At 45.9% G+C, this 16,560-nt stretch overlaps 1 protein-coding gene across 1 annotated transcript in view; it reads right to left on the reverse strand.

Annotated features, from left to right (window-relative positions):
* EXOC4 (exocyst complex component 4) overlaps positions 1-16,560 on the reverse strand; it is a 637,711-nt gene that overhangs the window by 52,669 nt on the left and 568,482 nt on the right. Inside the window, exon 15 of the mRNA XM_075925646.2 lies at positions 2,856-2,997. Within this exon, the coding sequence (XP_075781761.2) occupies positions 2,856-2,997 (142 nt within the window). The remainder of the gene's footprint in view (positions 1-2,855; positions 2,998-16,560) is intronic.

Below are 16,560 nucleotides of genomic sequence, written 5' to 3' on the forward strand. Positions count from 1 at the left end.
AGTGTGACTAATAGGAGGGAACGTTCACAGAAACTGCGTGTTTCCAGGTCATGAGCATATCTTCCCTTCTCTCCCTTCCACTCATACATACAGAGAAATACACAACAGTATCAGATTGTGCCCACCAATAGAGGCAGAGGCCCAGACTAGACGGGGAATGGTGTGCTCCACACTTAAGAATGGCCATACTGGATCAGAACAAAGTCCAGCTAGTATCCTTCCTGTCTTCCAACAGTGGCCAATGCCAGGTGGCCAAGAGGCAATGGACAGAACAGGGGATCATAAGTGATCCATCCCCTGTCACCCCCTCCCAACTCCTGTGAAACAGAAGCTAGGGACATCATCCCTACCCATCCTGGCTAAAAGCCATTGATGGATCTGTTCTCCATGAATGTATCTAGCTCTTAATTGAACACTGTTAAAGTCCCCGTCTTCACAACATCCTCTGGCAAGGAGTTCCACAAGTTGCCTGTGCACGGTGTGAAGAAAAACTTCCTTATGTTTGTTTTAAACCTGCCCCTTATTAAGACAAATCCTCAACTGCTGAGCTGCACATTTTAGCTGCTGCTACTCAAAACTCAGTTGCCTGGTACAACAGAAAACTACAGAGGATTTCTGCATAGAAGCCCTTTCACTCTGATCCATCACAGCAGCTGTAGGGTTAGTTTTGCTGTCACCCAGTACTATACGTACACTGGTAAAATGTTCTATTTCAATAACTCAATTATCTCTGTACCTTACAATCCCAGTTCTGAGATGCATACAATAAAGTATCCAACTGATGATGGATAGTAGTTTCAGAAGCTGCTAACATTACATGATGTGAATTTATATATTTCTTTGAAAGCGATGCCATGTAAATATAAATAATGGGGCAGATCCTCAGCTGGTATAAAATAGCATAGCTCCACAGACATAAACGACGTCAAGAATCAAAGTAGCTGCCATGTTAGTCTGTATCTGCAAAACACAACAATGAGTCCTGTAGCACCTTAAAGATTAACAGATTGTTTTGGGTATAAGGTTTCAAAGGTAAAAACCCATTTTGTCAGATGCAACCCGACAAAGTTTTTGGCCATGAAAGCTTAGATTTAAATGGAGCTACGCCAGTTTACACTGGTACAGGATACATACCCCTGAATGTCCCCACAAACTGCTGATCCAAGAAATCTTATGTGCCCTGCCCTTGGCATGAGTTTATACTTGATGCCACTGAAAAAGGAAATACCAGCTTTAAGACTTCTGGCTCAGGCTGCATGTAAGGGACAATTCCTTCCCAACCCCCACAGCAATCAGCTGATGGCCTGAAGCCATACATTTGATTACCTTGATCGTTGCATTTGTAACCACATTTCATAAAATTATCCAACTCTTAAAAAAATCAAGACAGCGCCCCCATCCTTCAATTGTATTATCCTTTCAACAATTAGTAACAAAAGGCTCCCACTTGGAATCCAGAGCACAGCAGAATGAAAACCATAAAGAAGCTCGCACACAATAGGTCATGCTTTTGCAGGTTCGGATGGAAAAGATCCCAGAAAAATATTTCTTCCTGGTTGTTGCCAACACACAGGGAGACACCGGGATTTTTTTTGTTTGTTTGTTTAAACAGAAGAAAATTTCCCCCAATGTTTCCATTTTTCTTCTAAAATCCCACTGAAATCAAGAGATTTAAGCTCATTAAATTGGAGAGGATTCTGCAGAGTCTTGGGTTCACTTATGGGATGGTGGACTCTATCCTGCACAGCAGTGACTATGAGAAAGACTTCAGGATCTTAGTACATAATCAACTACACATGTGCTCCCATTACAACATTATGGCCAAAAGGGCTAATGTGATCTTTGGATATATAACCAGTGGAATATCGAACAGGGTAAGAGATTATATGATCTCTGAATCTGGCACTGGTGTAATCATTACTGAAATACTATGTCCAGTTCTGGTTTCACAATTCAGGAAGGATGTTGATAAATTAGAGAAGGTTCAGAGAAGAGCCATGAGAATGATTAAAGGATTGGGCAAAATGAGCTTCATAGTGATATCTCTGACTATATCTACACTACAGCTAGGATCGATGCACTGGCAGTTGATTTAGCACATCTAATGAAGACCCACCAAATCGACTGCAGATCGTTCTCTAGTCAACCCCCCATACACTACCTTCTACCAGAAGAGTGAGGTTAATTTGATGGGAGAGTTTCTCCCATCAACCCCCCCGGTGTAGATTCCTCAGTAACTTGACCTAAGGTACAATGACTCCAGATCACGTATCTGGAGTTGTGTACCTTAGGCTGACCTACTGCAGTAGCATAAACCTAACCCAAAGGAGCTCAGTCCATATGGCTTGACAAAGAGAAGTCTAATAGGTGACTTTATCACAGTCTATAAATACTTACATAGGGATCAAAATTTTGACAATGGGCTCTTCAGTTTAGCAGACAAGAGTATAACAAGATCCAATGGCTCAAAATTGAAGCTAGACACATTCAGACTGAAAAGAGGGAACACATTTTCACTACTGAAGGCTATTAATCACCAGAAATATTTACCAAGGGTTGTTGTAGGTTCTCCATCATTGATAGTTTTTAAATCAAGATAGGATGTGTTACTAACACATATGCCGTCGTTGAAACAGGAATTAATTCAGGGAAGTTCTATGGCTTGGGTTATGCAGGAAGTCAGACTATGACCACAATGGTTGCTCCTTTTGGTTTTATAATCGATTATCACATCTTTCTCATCAAGACTAGGGTACCTGCTAGAAGAAGCTAATCCCATTAGTGAACCTTTAATAGCAGCCTTCACCCTCCAGCGTTCACACCCTCCCTCTAGATTCAGAGATTCTGTGCCATACCTGACTTCCAGATGCAGAACCAACAAGCAGCGGTCAGCCATCTCTTGGAAGGTCTTGGCCAGGTCACTTAGCGTTTGCATGATCTGTTCCGACACCGGTGGGAGCTCCGTATTCGCATGGCTGTCCTGACTGGGCGATGGTGCTGGTATGTATGTGTGTGAGAGAGAGAGAGAGAAAGAGAGAGAGAGACTGCATATTAACAGTTGGGAATATATTTAATCAAACAGCTGTGTTTTAGCAACCATGTCATCTCATTTATTTCCACCCTACGCACATGCATTCGCTTAGGTTCAGCTAAGTAATAATGTCTAAGATCCTGTAGTATATGAAGCAACAAACTGCTTCTGCAATTGATTCTACTCCAGAGTGACGCTGAGGAGCTTAATCAACCACTGAAATCATTTGCTTGTATCTTGCAGCACAATGGAAGTTTTTGCTACTGAAAGGCAAGGGAGCAGTCCCAGCCAATGCATCTCCACAGCAGCTGGGAGGCTAATTCCCAGGTTGGGTAGACATACACGCACTAGTTCTGCTCAAGCTGGTGCACGCACGTTTACCCAAGTGAGTGATTAAAAATAGCAGCAAGGTGGCAGTGGGATGGGCGGTGTCTCAGGCTAGCTGCTGGGCTATGTACCTAAGGGGACGCGGATTGTGCTGTACCCTGTGAACTCGTAAACGTCAATACTTTTCTATATACATTACTGTTTCACTATATTTTAGCAGTAATGCAACGGTCTACAGGGATAATAAGGAAGGTGTGTGTGTGTGTGTGTGTGTGTGTGTGCGTGTGTGCATGCGTCCATCCCTCGTTAATAGATTTTAGAAGTTGTGAAAGGATTTGTGGTGAAACCTTCAGTTGGGTCACATCAGTTGGGTCACAACACACCTAATGGCCAGACTGGGTGATAATAGGGGACTCGGGATCTCGTGAGATCTAAATTAGGGATGTAAAATCCCAGATAATCAGTTAACCGGTTAAATGTTATGTTTAACTGGTTTACTGCTTAAACTGGGGCAGGTGGAGGAGGAGGACTGGAACGGTGATGCTTACCAGTTAGCCATTTACATTCCTAATCTAAATGAGTCCAAAAATGTAATGACCTGGCCAAGCTGACACCCTGATCAAGGAAACAGAAGGCATTGGGTATATGAGCGCAAGTTCCCATTTTCCCCACTTTGGGGAACTTGTCCAAAAGGGCATCAGGTGATCTTTTCATGCATATTCAAAAGGGTGCTCCAATGTAATCATCCAATCAAACATGTCCCCATGAAAATCAGAGGGTGAGGAAATGTGTCTTTGACTTTGAGGAGTTGGCTCCAGTGGACGTAAAAGGCCTACAAAGGTATGTCTACACAGCAACATTATTTCAAAATAACTTAGTCCGTGTCTACACAGCAGGCAGTTATTTCGAAATAATGTCGAAATACTGTCAAGCTGGAGGACTTCTTACTCCAACTCCTGTAACCCGCATTGTACAAGAAGTAAGGGAAGTTGGAGGAAGAGTGCTCTATTTCAAATAAGCGCTCCCAATTTAGAAATAAGCTACGCAATTGATGTAGCTCAATTTGCGTAGCTTATTTCGAGTTAAGCCCTGCTGTGTAGACACACCCTAAGATCCTACAACAGCGGTTGTGCAGGGGGAATTTTCTTCCTCATTAAGGAATTCCTCTTCCTCATGTTCTGCTTGAGGATTGCCTTCCTCAAACTCTTTCCTTTACTTACTCTTTCTAAGTTTCTCCGCTGTTATACTCTACCTCACTCCACTGAGAGCCTCATTCCACCAGAGGTATGAATCTGGTACTGTACTAGGTAATTGTAACTGTACACTTAGATAATTACAATTGTATACTCAAGCTTCATTTACGCTACCCTCCGGGGTGACTCAATCCATTAGTGCGATCAGTGCTGTGTGTTTTGTTTGCAATCTTAATACCAATCGTAATAAAAATTGTTTTATTTTGGCAGTACCCTCAGCGTCATGCTCTGGTTCCCCAGATCTGCCTCCAGAAATAGAGCTCCATTGCTCTCAGCCTCTGTAACTGGGGTGGAGGACAAACTTAGAACCTTCTAGTCCCATTAGGCGAGCGATGCCCACACCTTATTCTTAATCCCGGGCAACAGGGCCTATGGGGCTAGACCCAGGACACACCGCAATATTTAGCACATTAGCTAAACATCTATATTAGGTTTTGGACCTCTTGTCCTTACGCATCTTGGGGGTAAAATCTTGCAAGTCTTCCGCTCTGAAACTTGGGGCTGCTATCGCATGTACACCACCCGTTTACCGCCTGCAAGTCCGCCTGGGTTCCAGGCACTCCATTGCTTCCCTGTGGGAACCTGTGACCCATACACAGTGACCAATGGCCTTTGTAAAACACCCTGGCTACGTCTAGACTGGCATGATTTTCCGGAAATGCTTTTAACAGAAAAGTTTTCCGTTAAAAGCATTTTCGGAACAGAGCGTCTAGATTGGCACGGATGCTTTTCTGCAAAAACACTTTTTGCAGAAAAGCGTCTGTGGCCAATCTAGACGTGCTTTTGCGCAAAAAAGCCCCGATCACCATTTTCACGATCGGGGCTTTTTTGCAGAAAACAAATCTCAGCTGTCTACACTAGATCTTTTGCGCAACTTTTGCGCAAAAGGGACTTTTGCCTGAACAGGAGCAGCATAGTATTTCCGCAAAAAGCACTGATTTCTTACAGTAGAACGTCAGTGCTTTTGCGGAAATTCAAGTGGCCAGTGTAGACAGCTGGCAAGTTTTTCTGGAAAAGCGGCTGATTTTCCGGAAAAACTGGCCAGTCTAGACACAGCTCCTGAGTTTAGGCAACAGTGGGAACGAAGTGTGAATGGATGTTAAAAGGTGTCTCTTGTGCACATTACTATCTTACTGACCGCCATCCTGTCATGGCAACCTAGCCGGACCTAGCTTGTTCAGAGACCCCTCAGGCCTGGGTCTGAGTTGCTCTCTGTCCGGTTCCCCCAGCATCCCTTCTTTGTCCCCCAGAAGCATTTTCCAGTGCATGTGCACTTTGTCCTTCCGGGGCAAACCACCTCCATAGGTTGGGGGGGGGGGGGCAAGCCGAGTCATCAGGACCAAGAGTGCTGGCAGTGCCTCGGAATCACCCCTAGGCAGAGGTTGATTAAGGGACCACCATGAGCCCTCTCCTTCCTGACTAACCCTTTCCACATGGGTACCTGCAATCCAAGATATTCCTGCAGATACCGCCAGCACAGAATTAGGCCAGCATGCAGCACTCACAAAGCATTTCTATTGGTCACAGCCCGCATTTCCAGAACCCTAAATCATGCTGCCTTTCAGGGGAGTGTGTCATTAAGTACAGGTCGGACCCCTAGAAACTGGATTTCCCGTGTCCAGCAACATCCCTGATTGGGCACCCGTGGGTGCTCCGGCGCTGAAGCACTCGGGGAATAGCTGGTGGCCCTGTGCTCAGTATCTCCTCCTGCACCTGCCCAGAGTCTCGAGTGGTGCAAATAGCTCATTTGCGGCGTTCAAGCTCAGGGAGGGAGTAGGGCCGGGGGCGGGTGCTCAGAGGGGTCAGCATTGCCAGAGCAGGGATGGGAAGGGGAAGAGGTAGGGGAGCTTCAAAGTCCCATGGCCGGGGGCTGGGAGCATGGCCCAGCAGCCATGAGGCTCTGCTGCCAGCTGCAGGGGTCTGCTCATGGCCCCCAACCACAGGGCTTCGGTGCCACTCTGCCTCTTCCTCCCCCCACCCCTTTTCCGTCAATGCCGACTCCTTTGCTGCCACTGGAGTGAAGGCCCACAGCCGGCAACAAGATGATGTCCTCTGGTCTGGCAAATTCCCTGGTTTGGGACCAGACAGGTCCTCAGGGCGTCAGACTATGGAGGTTCAACCTGTATCTTAGGACATGTAGCCACTTACGGAGGATCGACGCACTGGCGATCATTCTTCCAGGGTTCAATTTAGTGGGTCTAGTAAAGACACACTAAATCAAATGTTGAGGGCGCCTCTGTCGTGAGGAATATGGGAAGTCGACTGGAGCATTTCTCCCATTGACCTCCTGCTGCGGAGTTGGTGCCAACTTGGCTTAAGGTACGTCGACTCCAGCTACGTTATAGCTGGAGTTGCATACCTTAAGCTGACCTTCTGGGTGTTGTGTAAACCTGGCCTTAGGTTATGTCTGCTCTATAGCTTAGGAATGCGATTCTCCTGCTTGCCTACCTATACTTACATGGTAACTCAACGGGACTATAAATAGTAATATAGCCACCGTAACACAGGTTTGTATTCACCTCCCCTGACACTGCCTGCCTAAAAACAGCGGGTATATACTCGGCGTGGCTCAGATGTGCATCCATTGCCCATCCTACAGTAGCTACACTATTATTTATACTCCTACTATCTGTCATTGATGTACCAAAGGTATACGCACACATGCAGGGAAATAACACCTTTAGGTAGCAGCAATAAAAGGCACTTTGTCCTTCAGTAGACCATCACTAGTGAAAGGAATCACACACACACATTGCTTTGGAAGGGATGCATGCATGCTAAGATCACCAAGGGCTTAGTGAAAAGACAGGAGACGGATTAAAGTCTTCTCTTGCCATGAAACTAAAAACACCCTTCATCAGATGAATCTATTGTAGCGCTTAAACTTCTCCATAAAATTAAAAGAGCCCCTGAAAATTTATTGTGTAAAGAGAGAGAAAAATCCAACAACCACCCGAACAACCCTCTAAAACCGTCAAACGATCATTTGTAAGTAAAGCAGATCAAGATAAACACAGAAGACAGCAGGAAAATTAAAAAGAAATTAGCAACGGCATAAAGAAAAGGATTGCACAAAGCAAGAAAGCTAATTGCGCATCTAATTTTAGGGTAAGCGACAGCAAAAGAAAAAACGTGCCCACGGTGAAGCAGCTTAAAATGGGGCTTCTATGGGAAGATTGGTTTATGAGCTCTCTTCGAACTCATTGAAATTTATGAAGTCTTTTTAACAGGGAGACAGCAGTGAGTAAAGAAATTCAGAGCCCGGGAAACAAAGACAACTGGAAATAATTAACCAGCTCCTAAATGTCAAAGGGGAAAAAAACAAAGAATAAACCCTGGTGGAATCTGCTCAAGGTGACTGCAGACAAGTTAGAGAAGTGTGAATGTTTCTCTTTCTTGCGCGCGCACACACACACACACACACACACACACGACCATACTGAGTCAGACCAATGGTCCATCTAGCCCAATATCCTGTCTGTTGACAGTGGCCAATGCCATCTGCCCCAGAGGGAGGGAACACAACATGTAATCCTCACATGATCCCTCCCGTTACCCACCTCCAGAGAAACAGTGGCTAGGGACACCATTCCTACCCATCCTGGCTAATAGCCATTGATGGATCTAACCTCCATGAATCTATCTAGCTCTTTTGTGAATCCTGTTAAAGTCCTAGTCTTCACCACATCCTCTGGCAAGGAGTTCCCCAGGTTGTCTGTGACCTGAGTGAAGAAAAACTTCCTTTGGTTTGTTTTAAAGCTGCTGCCTATTAATTCATTTGGTGACTCCTACTTCTTATATTGTGGGAATAAATAAATAACATCCTTATTCACTTTTTCCACACTAGTCATGATTTTATAGACCTCTATCATATCCCCCCTTAGTCTCCTCTTTTCTAAACTGAAAAGTCCCGGTCTTTTTAATCTCTCTTCATATGGGACCCGTTCCAAACCCCTCATCATTTTTGTTGTCCTTTTCTGAACCTTTTCCAGTGCCAGTATATCTTTTTTTGAGATGAGGCGACCACATCTGTACTCAGTATTCAAGATGTGGGCATACCATGGTTTATATAGAGGCAATAGAAAATATCTTATCTAATTCTCTATCCATTTTTGAATGATTCCTAAGATTCTGTTTGCTTTTTTGACTGCCGCTGCACACTGAGTGGCTGTTTTCAGAGAACTGTCCACAATGACTCCAAGATCTCTCTCTTGAGTAGATACACACAGACGCACATTGACTCTTCACAGGAAAATATCTAGCACGTTTATATATGCAGCTCAACAAAAAGGTAATTATCTGGGCTGATAAATCCCTTTCTCAGCATAAGTATATTAGCAGGTGATTTCAGGAAGGTGCTTGAAAAATGATTCACTTGTCTTTCCATTTAGCCCTGACCTCGAAACCAGCTGAGTAGTCCTAGTTGTCATTCATCTCAAGGAGGAGGGGGATTCCTGGCTCTTGTAGTATCAGTTCTGAGGTTATTCATTCGATCACTGGTTAACTCAGGATGTCTCTCTTCCCTTCTCCTGCCACTAAGCACAACTCTCTCCAAAGAGGTAAGGAAAACATTTCTTCATTCAGTTTATAATAAAATATTCCTTAAACCCTAAGGAGAAGGCTCGTAGATTCAGCTGTTCCCCGAGTCAAGGAAGCCGCGTCGGGGGTATTGTAAGTGGAAGAGTCATTTTCCTTTAATCGGCTAAAGGTGATGGTGGGGCAGCAGGCTACCCGCATGGCCAGCTGCAGCTGGCTCTGCTCGCGCCTTGTTAGAAGGCCAGGAGATGGATGGATGTGTCATCTGAAATGCAAGACTCAGCTAATTTCCCTTGAAGTGGTGGGTATTTTTTTTCCTTTTCTTTTCGCACAGCTCTTCAATCCATTTGCAGCCATTTAAGTAAAAATATAATTACATTTCGCGGTGGTGGGGAGATGGGAATGGGACAATCTGCCGCTTGATTTAAATCAAATATGGAAAAGTCACTTGGGGAGGCTCATTACACCGAAGGGGGGCAGGCTGCAGGGACCCAAGTTGGTAGCGGCTGCTCTGCGAGGCTGGAGATCGATTTCTCTAATTGAGAGTGACGCAATGAACTGCAGTGCAATGCGGGTTTGGGTTGCTACAGATGGACGGTCCTTCCTGAAGATGTCTCTTTCTTCCTTTCCAAAAGGCGAGGAAAACATTAATACACAACGAACAATCCAATGAGATTGAGAGTGTCCATAGCTTCTTTCGTACTTGCTATTCCAAAATGCCCCTTAGCCCTCGTAGAATGAGGCTTACCGGGACACTAGAATAAGCCACCTGTTATTTCAAAATCTATTTCAAAATAACAGGGTGCCTCAATAGACGCGGAGTAGCTATTTCGGGATACTTCTGGAATCCCAAAATATCTCTGCAGTGTAGACGTAGCCTAATTCTACAAAAGAAAAAAACCCACTATTCAAAACAATGAGATTTTATTGCCAAACATACCAAAGTTTAGCTCATAGATTAAGTGACATGCCCAAGGTCACACAATAAGCTTGTGGTAGATACAGCAAGACAGGAGTGAAGATTTCCTAAGCCTAGTGAGTTAACCACAAGAACATCCTCTTCCTTCTAGAATCAAGATCGCTACAGCATGATCTGTTCCAGCGTGGCCCCTTACTATTGCAACAGGTTCTGCATTTTCTCCAGCATTGCATGCAACCGCCTGGTCAATGCAAGTACCTTCCTCTTCTTCCTTGTCTCGTGTCTGTGGACTAATTTGATCAGGAGTAGAGATTCAGCCACTGAGCAGACCCTCTGCTCATCTAGGCCTTGCTCTAGGCACAGTCATTCCATCATCCCCTATGTCCTCAGTCTACATATTGATGGAGAACAGATGAGTAAGATACCTGCTTACTAGTATCAGACGGCCGTGGGTATAGACGGCATTACAGGTCATGATCAGCGTCTTTAAATAGGCTCTGAGATAGGAGAGGGAGCCAGCACAGCATACAGAGTGCAGGCTGACGTAGTAATTGTCACCCTCTGGCAGATGAACACCATGCTGCCTTGGGGAACAGCGCATGGGAGTGTTCTTCCTGAAATGCACAAACTGGGCAGGCAGCCATTTCTTCTGCTGCAGATACAAGGAATCTTGGCCAGATGGTCAGCTTTCTTATTCAGCCAAATGTCAGCCCCGCTGATCAACGAAGTCAACCAGGATTTTTAAATACCGTGCAGCCACGAGATGGCTAAGCAGTGAATAACTGACTGTCATTTGTCTGAACTGGGCTGCGCTATGCTGCTGGACCACAGGATTTTCCCCAAGCCTCTGCCAACACAGAGCGTAAAACAAAGAGAAGAAACTTTTCATTCCACCCAACTTAAGAAAAATAAATCCAGTGTGCAGGTTGTCACGGGGGATTTCAATCATTCTGTAATTCTAAGCGACGCCGGTGCCTCTTGAAACAATGTGCCTTGTAAATCGATGGATGTAAATTACAAGACCTCAGGAATATTAAAGGAAACCTGCAGTGTTCCTCATATACAAACCTATGTACCCAATCAACACCTGCATTGTAAGCGCTCTGCCCACTTCCTGCTTGATTAGAATGACTGCTAGCAGATTTGAATGATTTAGTAGCATTGGGGAGCAAATCAGTGTGGGATTACAGATGCTGACTTAGCTACAACACAATCTATACCTGGGCAGTAAACCTGCAGCATGTGTATGGATGCCTGGTTTTTAGCTAGGATAGAAAATGTATTTATATAAATAAATGGTTTCCTTTTGTGTTTGAGAAAACACCCCCATCACACCGTACAACTGTACATCTCTGCTACCAGAAAGCCAGTTTGGAAACATTCAACCCCATATCCATGAAGGGTTCTGCAGGGGGCATTAGGTAACAGGTGGTCACCTCTTAGTACTTTTACTTTTCTCGCTCTGTTCTATTCTATATAGGTTCTTATAGGCAGGGCTTGGCAAACTGTGGCGAAATCCACTCGCCAGCCCCGCACTGCGCATGCGCACACTGCTGGTGAACAGGGAGATCGGCTGAAATCTACTCGCCACAGGCGAGTAGATACATGGATTTGCCGACCTCTGATTATAGGTCAGGGGTGGCCAATAATTTTCACTAAGGGGCCACATAATGAATTTTGGTACGTGGTCACAGGCCAGCTCCACCCCTGGAAGGGGCGGGGCTTAGGGTGGAAGAGGCAGGGCTGAGAACTAGCCTCCCCGAGAGTTGTCTGGGGCTGGAAGCTTTGAAGTAAAAACACAGCAAAGGGCTTGAGGGTCCCAGCCCTGCTCATACCGCATTGCCCGCGTTGGCTGCGGCTATTTAAAGAGCTCACGGCTCTGGCCCCATTGGGGTAGTGCTGTGACTGAGAGCCAAGGAGACATTTAAATAGGATCCTGCTGCCTGAGCCATCCCCTGGAAATTTAGTGGCATGGGCAGCAGGATATAAATAGAAGGTTGCCACCTGCAGACTGCAGGCCGGATCAAAGGGTTAGGCGGCCTGGATCTGGCCTCCGGGCCGCATTTTGCCCAGCCCTGTTATAGGTGCACATTGCAGTAGGACCTGAGTGGTCTCCTCACCTCAAAAAAGATATTTTGGCCTTGGAAAGGGTTCAGAAAAGGGCAATTAAAATGATTAGGGGTTTGGAACGGGTCCCATATGAAGAGAGGTTAAAGCGACTGGGACTTTTCAGTTTAGAAAAGAGGAGACTGAGGGGAGATATGATAGAGGTCTATAAAATCATGAGTGGTGTGGAGAGGGCCAATAAAGAAAAGTTATTTATTAGTTCCCTAAATAGAAGAACTAGAGGACACCAAATGAAATTAATGGGTAGCAGGTTTAAAACTAATAAAAGAAAGTTCTTCTTCACACAGCGTGTAGTCAACCTGTGGAACTCCTTGCCAGAGGAGGCTGTGAAGGATAGGACTATAACAGAGTTTAAAGAGAAGCTAGGTAATTTCATGGAGGTTAGGTCCATAAAAGGCTATTAGCCAGGGGATAAAATGGTGTCCTTGGCCTGGAGAGAGATGGCAGGAGACAAATCGCTTGATCATAGTCTTCGGTCCATCCTCTCTGGGGCAGCTGGTGCTGGCCACTGTCTATAGACAGGATACTGGGCTAGATGGACCTTTGGTCTGACCCAGTACGGCCGTTCTTATGTTCTTATGTACTAGCCGGTACTGCACTGAGCAATGTGATTTAATGTCTGTCACATGCTGCTCTTTTATCCTCGCCCCAGGGGAGAAGCATACGCAGCGGAGGGGTTTGTTTTGGAACTTTTTTTATATGTTCCAAGCCAGGAGGCCAAGACACAGAAATGTGCACTTGGAGTGGAATGTGGCAAGGTGTGGGATGGTCCTTAGTTGGTGGGGGATCTCTCCTGGAGCCAAGCAAAACATTCACTGGGAGGAGAAAACAGGCAAACCATAGCGGAGTGCTAGCTACAAATAAATGCATGCACTTGAGGAAGGGTAGTCTTATGGTGTCTGCACTGGACTAGACCTCTGGAGACCTGGGTTCATTTCCTGGCTCTGCAACAGACTTCCTGTGTGACCTTGGGCAAGTCATAGAATCTCTCTAAGCTCCAAGGCACCATCTTGTAGTATAACAGTACTACAGGTTGGAGCCCTCCCGTCCAGCACACTCGGGACCAATCAATGAGGGAGTTTGCTGGACAAAGAGAGGTCAGTTCCGGCTCCTCTGCTGATGGACTCTGGGCTCTCTTGGGTCAGTCGGCAGACCCCACTGGGCTCCCCTCCTTACTGCTGGGCACTTCTGCTGGCCCAGCTGCCGGGCTCCTTGCCCCTGGCTTGGCTCCGTGGCCAGGCCCAACTGCCAGCTTCGCAGGGTAATCTGGTCTTGCAAATCCACGCATGTTGCCAGACCAGAAAATCCCAAGACCAGAGAGGTTCAACCTGTAATATTTCCTTCGCCTGTCACGGCTATATAGCATGTGAGGTTTTTGAGTCAAGGAACACCTCTCCCTGTGTTTGCAGTTTCTAGCACAGTGGGGCCCTGATCTCACATAGGGCCTCTTGGCACTAGTGTAATAAAAATGACTAAAAATAAATTGATATTGAATAGAAGAGGCATTTTATGGAGTGGGTAGAAGTCAGACACACCAGCAAATGTTTGCTTTCCAAAGAAGCAAACAGGAGGAGCACACACAAGCATGTACAATGGTCACGTGTCAGATCTGACATCAAGGATTCAATTCAAGTACATTTCGTAGTGGAAGGCAAACATCAGGAGGCCTCTACATTTTGAAGCCAGCAAGAGAACGATCAAGACAAGTCTTTTTAGAATAAGAACAATTAGGAACACCATCTTTATAAAATCATGAGTGGTGTGAAGAGGACGGATAAAGAAAAGTTATTTATTAGTTCCCATAATAGAAGAACTAGGGGACACCAAATGAAATCAATGGGTAACAGGTTTAAAACTAATAAGGGAAAGTTCTTCACACAGCATGTAGTCAACCTGTGGAACTCTTTGCCAGAGGAGGCTGTGAAGGCTAAGACTATAATAGAGTTTAAAGAGAAGCTGGATAATTTCCTGGAGGTTAGGTCCATAAAAGGCTATTAGCCAGGGGATAGAAACGGTGTCCCTGGCCTCTGTTCGTCAGAGGCTGGAGAAGGATGGCAGGAGACAAATCGCTTGATCATTGTCTTTGGTCCACCATCTCTGGGGCAGCTGGTGCCGGCCACTGTCGGCAGACAGGATACTGGGCTAGATGGACCTTTGGTCTGACCCAGTACGGCCGTTCTTATGTTCTCATCGTTCTGTCATTTAAGCCTCGGATTGTTGCACCTTTTGTCGGTCTGGATACAGACGTGGCTATAGAAAGAAACCGCCCTGGGAGATGTTGGTACATGACTGCTTCCTGGGGATGGATGAAGAAAAGGTATCCATGAGGATGCGGTTAGATCCCTCAGCTGCCTTTGATGCTTTTGTGTGAGATGGCAGTGGGAGAGTTCCTGCTCTTGGGTAGCTCCGTTCTCTCCTTGCTCTGCCTTCCTAGCGTGGGGTGCTGGGCATTCAAAAGTGCTGCTCTACAGAGGTCCACAATGTTAGACTGTCTCTCCCTTTCTATTCAACCTGCACGGGGCCTTTGGGAGGGACTGCTACATGGCATGTTCTGTGGACTTTTCAGTAAGCTGACCTGCATCCCTCATAGAATCATAGTATCATAGAACGCTAGGACTGGAAGGGACCTCGAGAGGTCACCGAGTCCAGTCCCCTGCCCTCATGGCAGGACTCAGTACTGTCTAGACCATCCCTGATAGACATTTATCTAACCTGCTCTTAACTATCCCCAGAGAGGGAGATTTCACAACCTTCCTAGGCAACTTATTCCAGTGTTTAACCCTCTGACAGGCAGGAAGTTTTTCCTAATGTCCAACCTAAACCTCCCTTGCTGCAGTTTGAACCCACTGCTTCTTGTTCTATCCTCAGAGGCCAAAGAGAACAAATTTTCTCCCTCCTCCTTATGACATCCTTTTAGATACCTGAAAACCGCTATCATGTCCCCTCTCAGTCTTCTCTTTTCCAAACTAAACAAGCCCAATTCTTTCAGTTTTCCTTCAAAGGTCATATTCTCTAGACCAGGGGTCTCCAAACTTTTCAGCCCGAGGGCCGCATTAACTATCAAACAGCAGTTCGGGGGCCGACTACACACTTGAGGTCCAAATAAAAAACAATCAAAACATGGATGTTGTTTTTAATTATTTATTTAATATTATTTTATTCAGTTATTATTTAATAACACATTGATACACTACACATGAACACCTGTATTAGTGTGAATGGTGAAATTGTTTCCTGGATGCCAAAATAGCAGACATTTCTGGCTTTGCGAATCCGTTTCTCCCGGAAGGGGGGGGGCTTTTCCCCCTGCTCTCCCCTTCCTCTGCACGCTGTCCTCCCCTCCTGCTTGCTACCGCTCACTCCTTCCCCCCCCTGGGCGGAAGGGGTCACCTTTTTAAAGTTCCCACCGGGGTTCACGTTCCCCCGCACGTCGCCGGGCGGGCGTTACCACCACCGCCCATCCTGCCCCCTGATTGGCCGGATGCCCTGTCAGTCTGGGCGGGGGAACGCCGCCCGTGCTAACCCCCGCCCCCTGCGCCGTTTGCCGCCACGCGGCCGCTTGTCAGCAGAGCGGCCCGCTTCTCCTGCCCCCCCAGGGACGGTCTCCACGGGCCGGATGAGAGGGCCTCGCGGGCCGCATCCGGCCCGCGGGCCGTAGTTTGGAGACCCCTGCTCTAGACCTTTAACCATTCTTGCTGCTCTTCTCTGGATCCTCTCCAATTCCTCCACATCCTTCTTGAAATGTGGTGCGCAGAACTGGACACAATACTTCAACTGAGGCCTAATCAGCGCAGAGTAGAGTAGAAGAATGACTTCTTGTGTCTTGCTCAACTCTCCTCTCTCCCACCTGAACCAGGCAGGAAAAAACCCAAACAAACAAAATCAGGACGCCTATGTCACCAATAAGAAATGCAAAGTTAATCAACTTAAATGATTTTTGCTCTGTGGGAGTAACAATGTAGGACTCTGCTCTCAAGCAGTTCTTTTCTTTTTGTGCTTATACATCTTGCCTTACACACCGATCCCTTGCTGTTTTCACAATGCAGTCTGGGTCTAAGTTAGAGCGTTCCCTTCAAGGAACAGGAACTTGGTCTTTTTATCTTCTTGCAAAGGGTTATGTAATACCTGTGGCGCCAAGGAATTAATAAACAACATCAACTATATGCAAGCCACATGTCCATGTGGACTGCTTTATGCTTCAGAACAATTATTTGAAGCTTTAAGGTATGGATTATTCACCATCTTCATCTAAATTGGCCTGTGTATGGTCTGAGGGCTACATCTCTATATAAAAGACTTTGACTCTTCCAATGCCTAAGGGATATTTGTTTATTGATTAGAGCTAGATGATTTTTTTTGGACAAAAT

The sequence above is a fragment of the Pelodiscus sinensis genome, chromosome 1 (genome assembly GCF_052426305.1).
Source record: "Pelodiscus sinensis isolate ZL-2025 chromosome 1, ASM5242630v1, whole genome shotgun sequence".
Classification (NCBI taxonomy): domain Eukaryota; kingdom Metazoa; phylum Chordata; order Testudines; family Trionychidae; genus Pelodiscus; species Pelodiscus sinensis.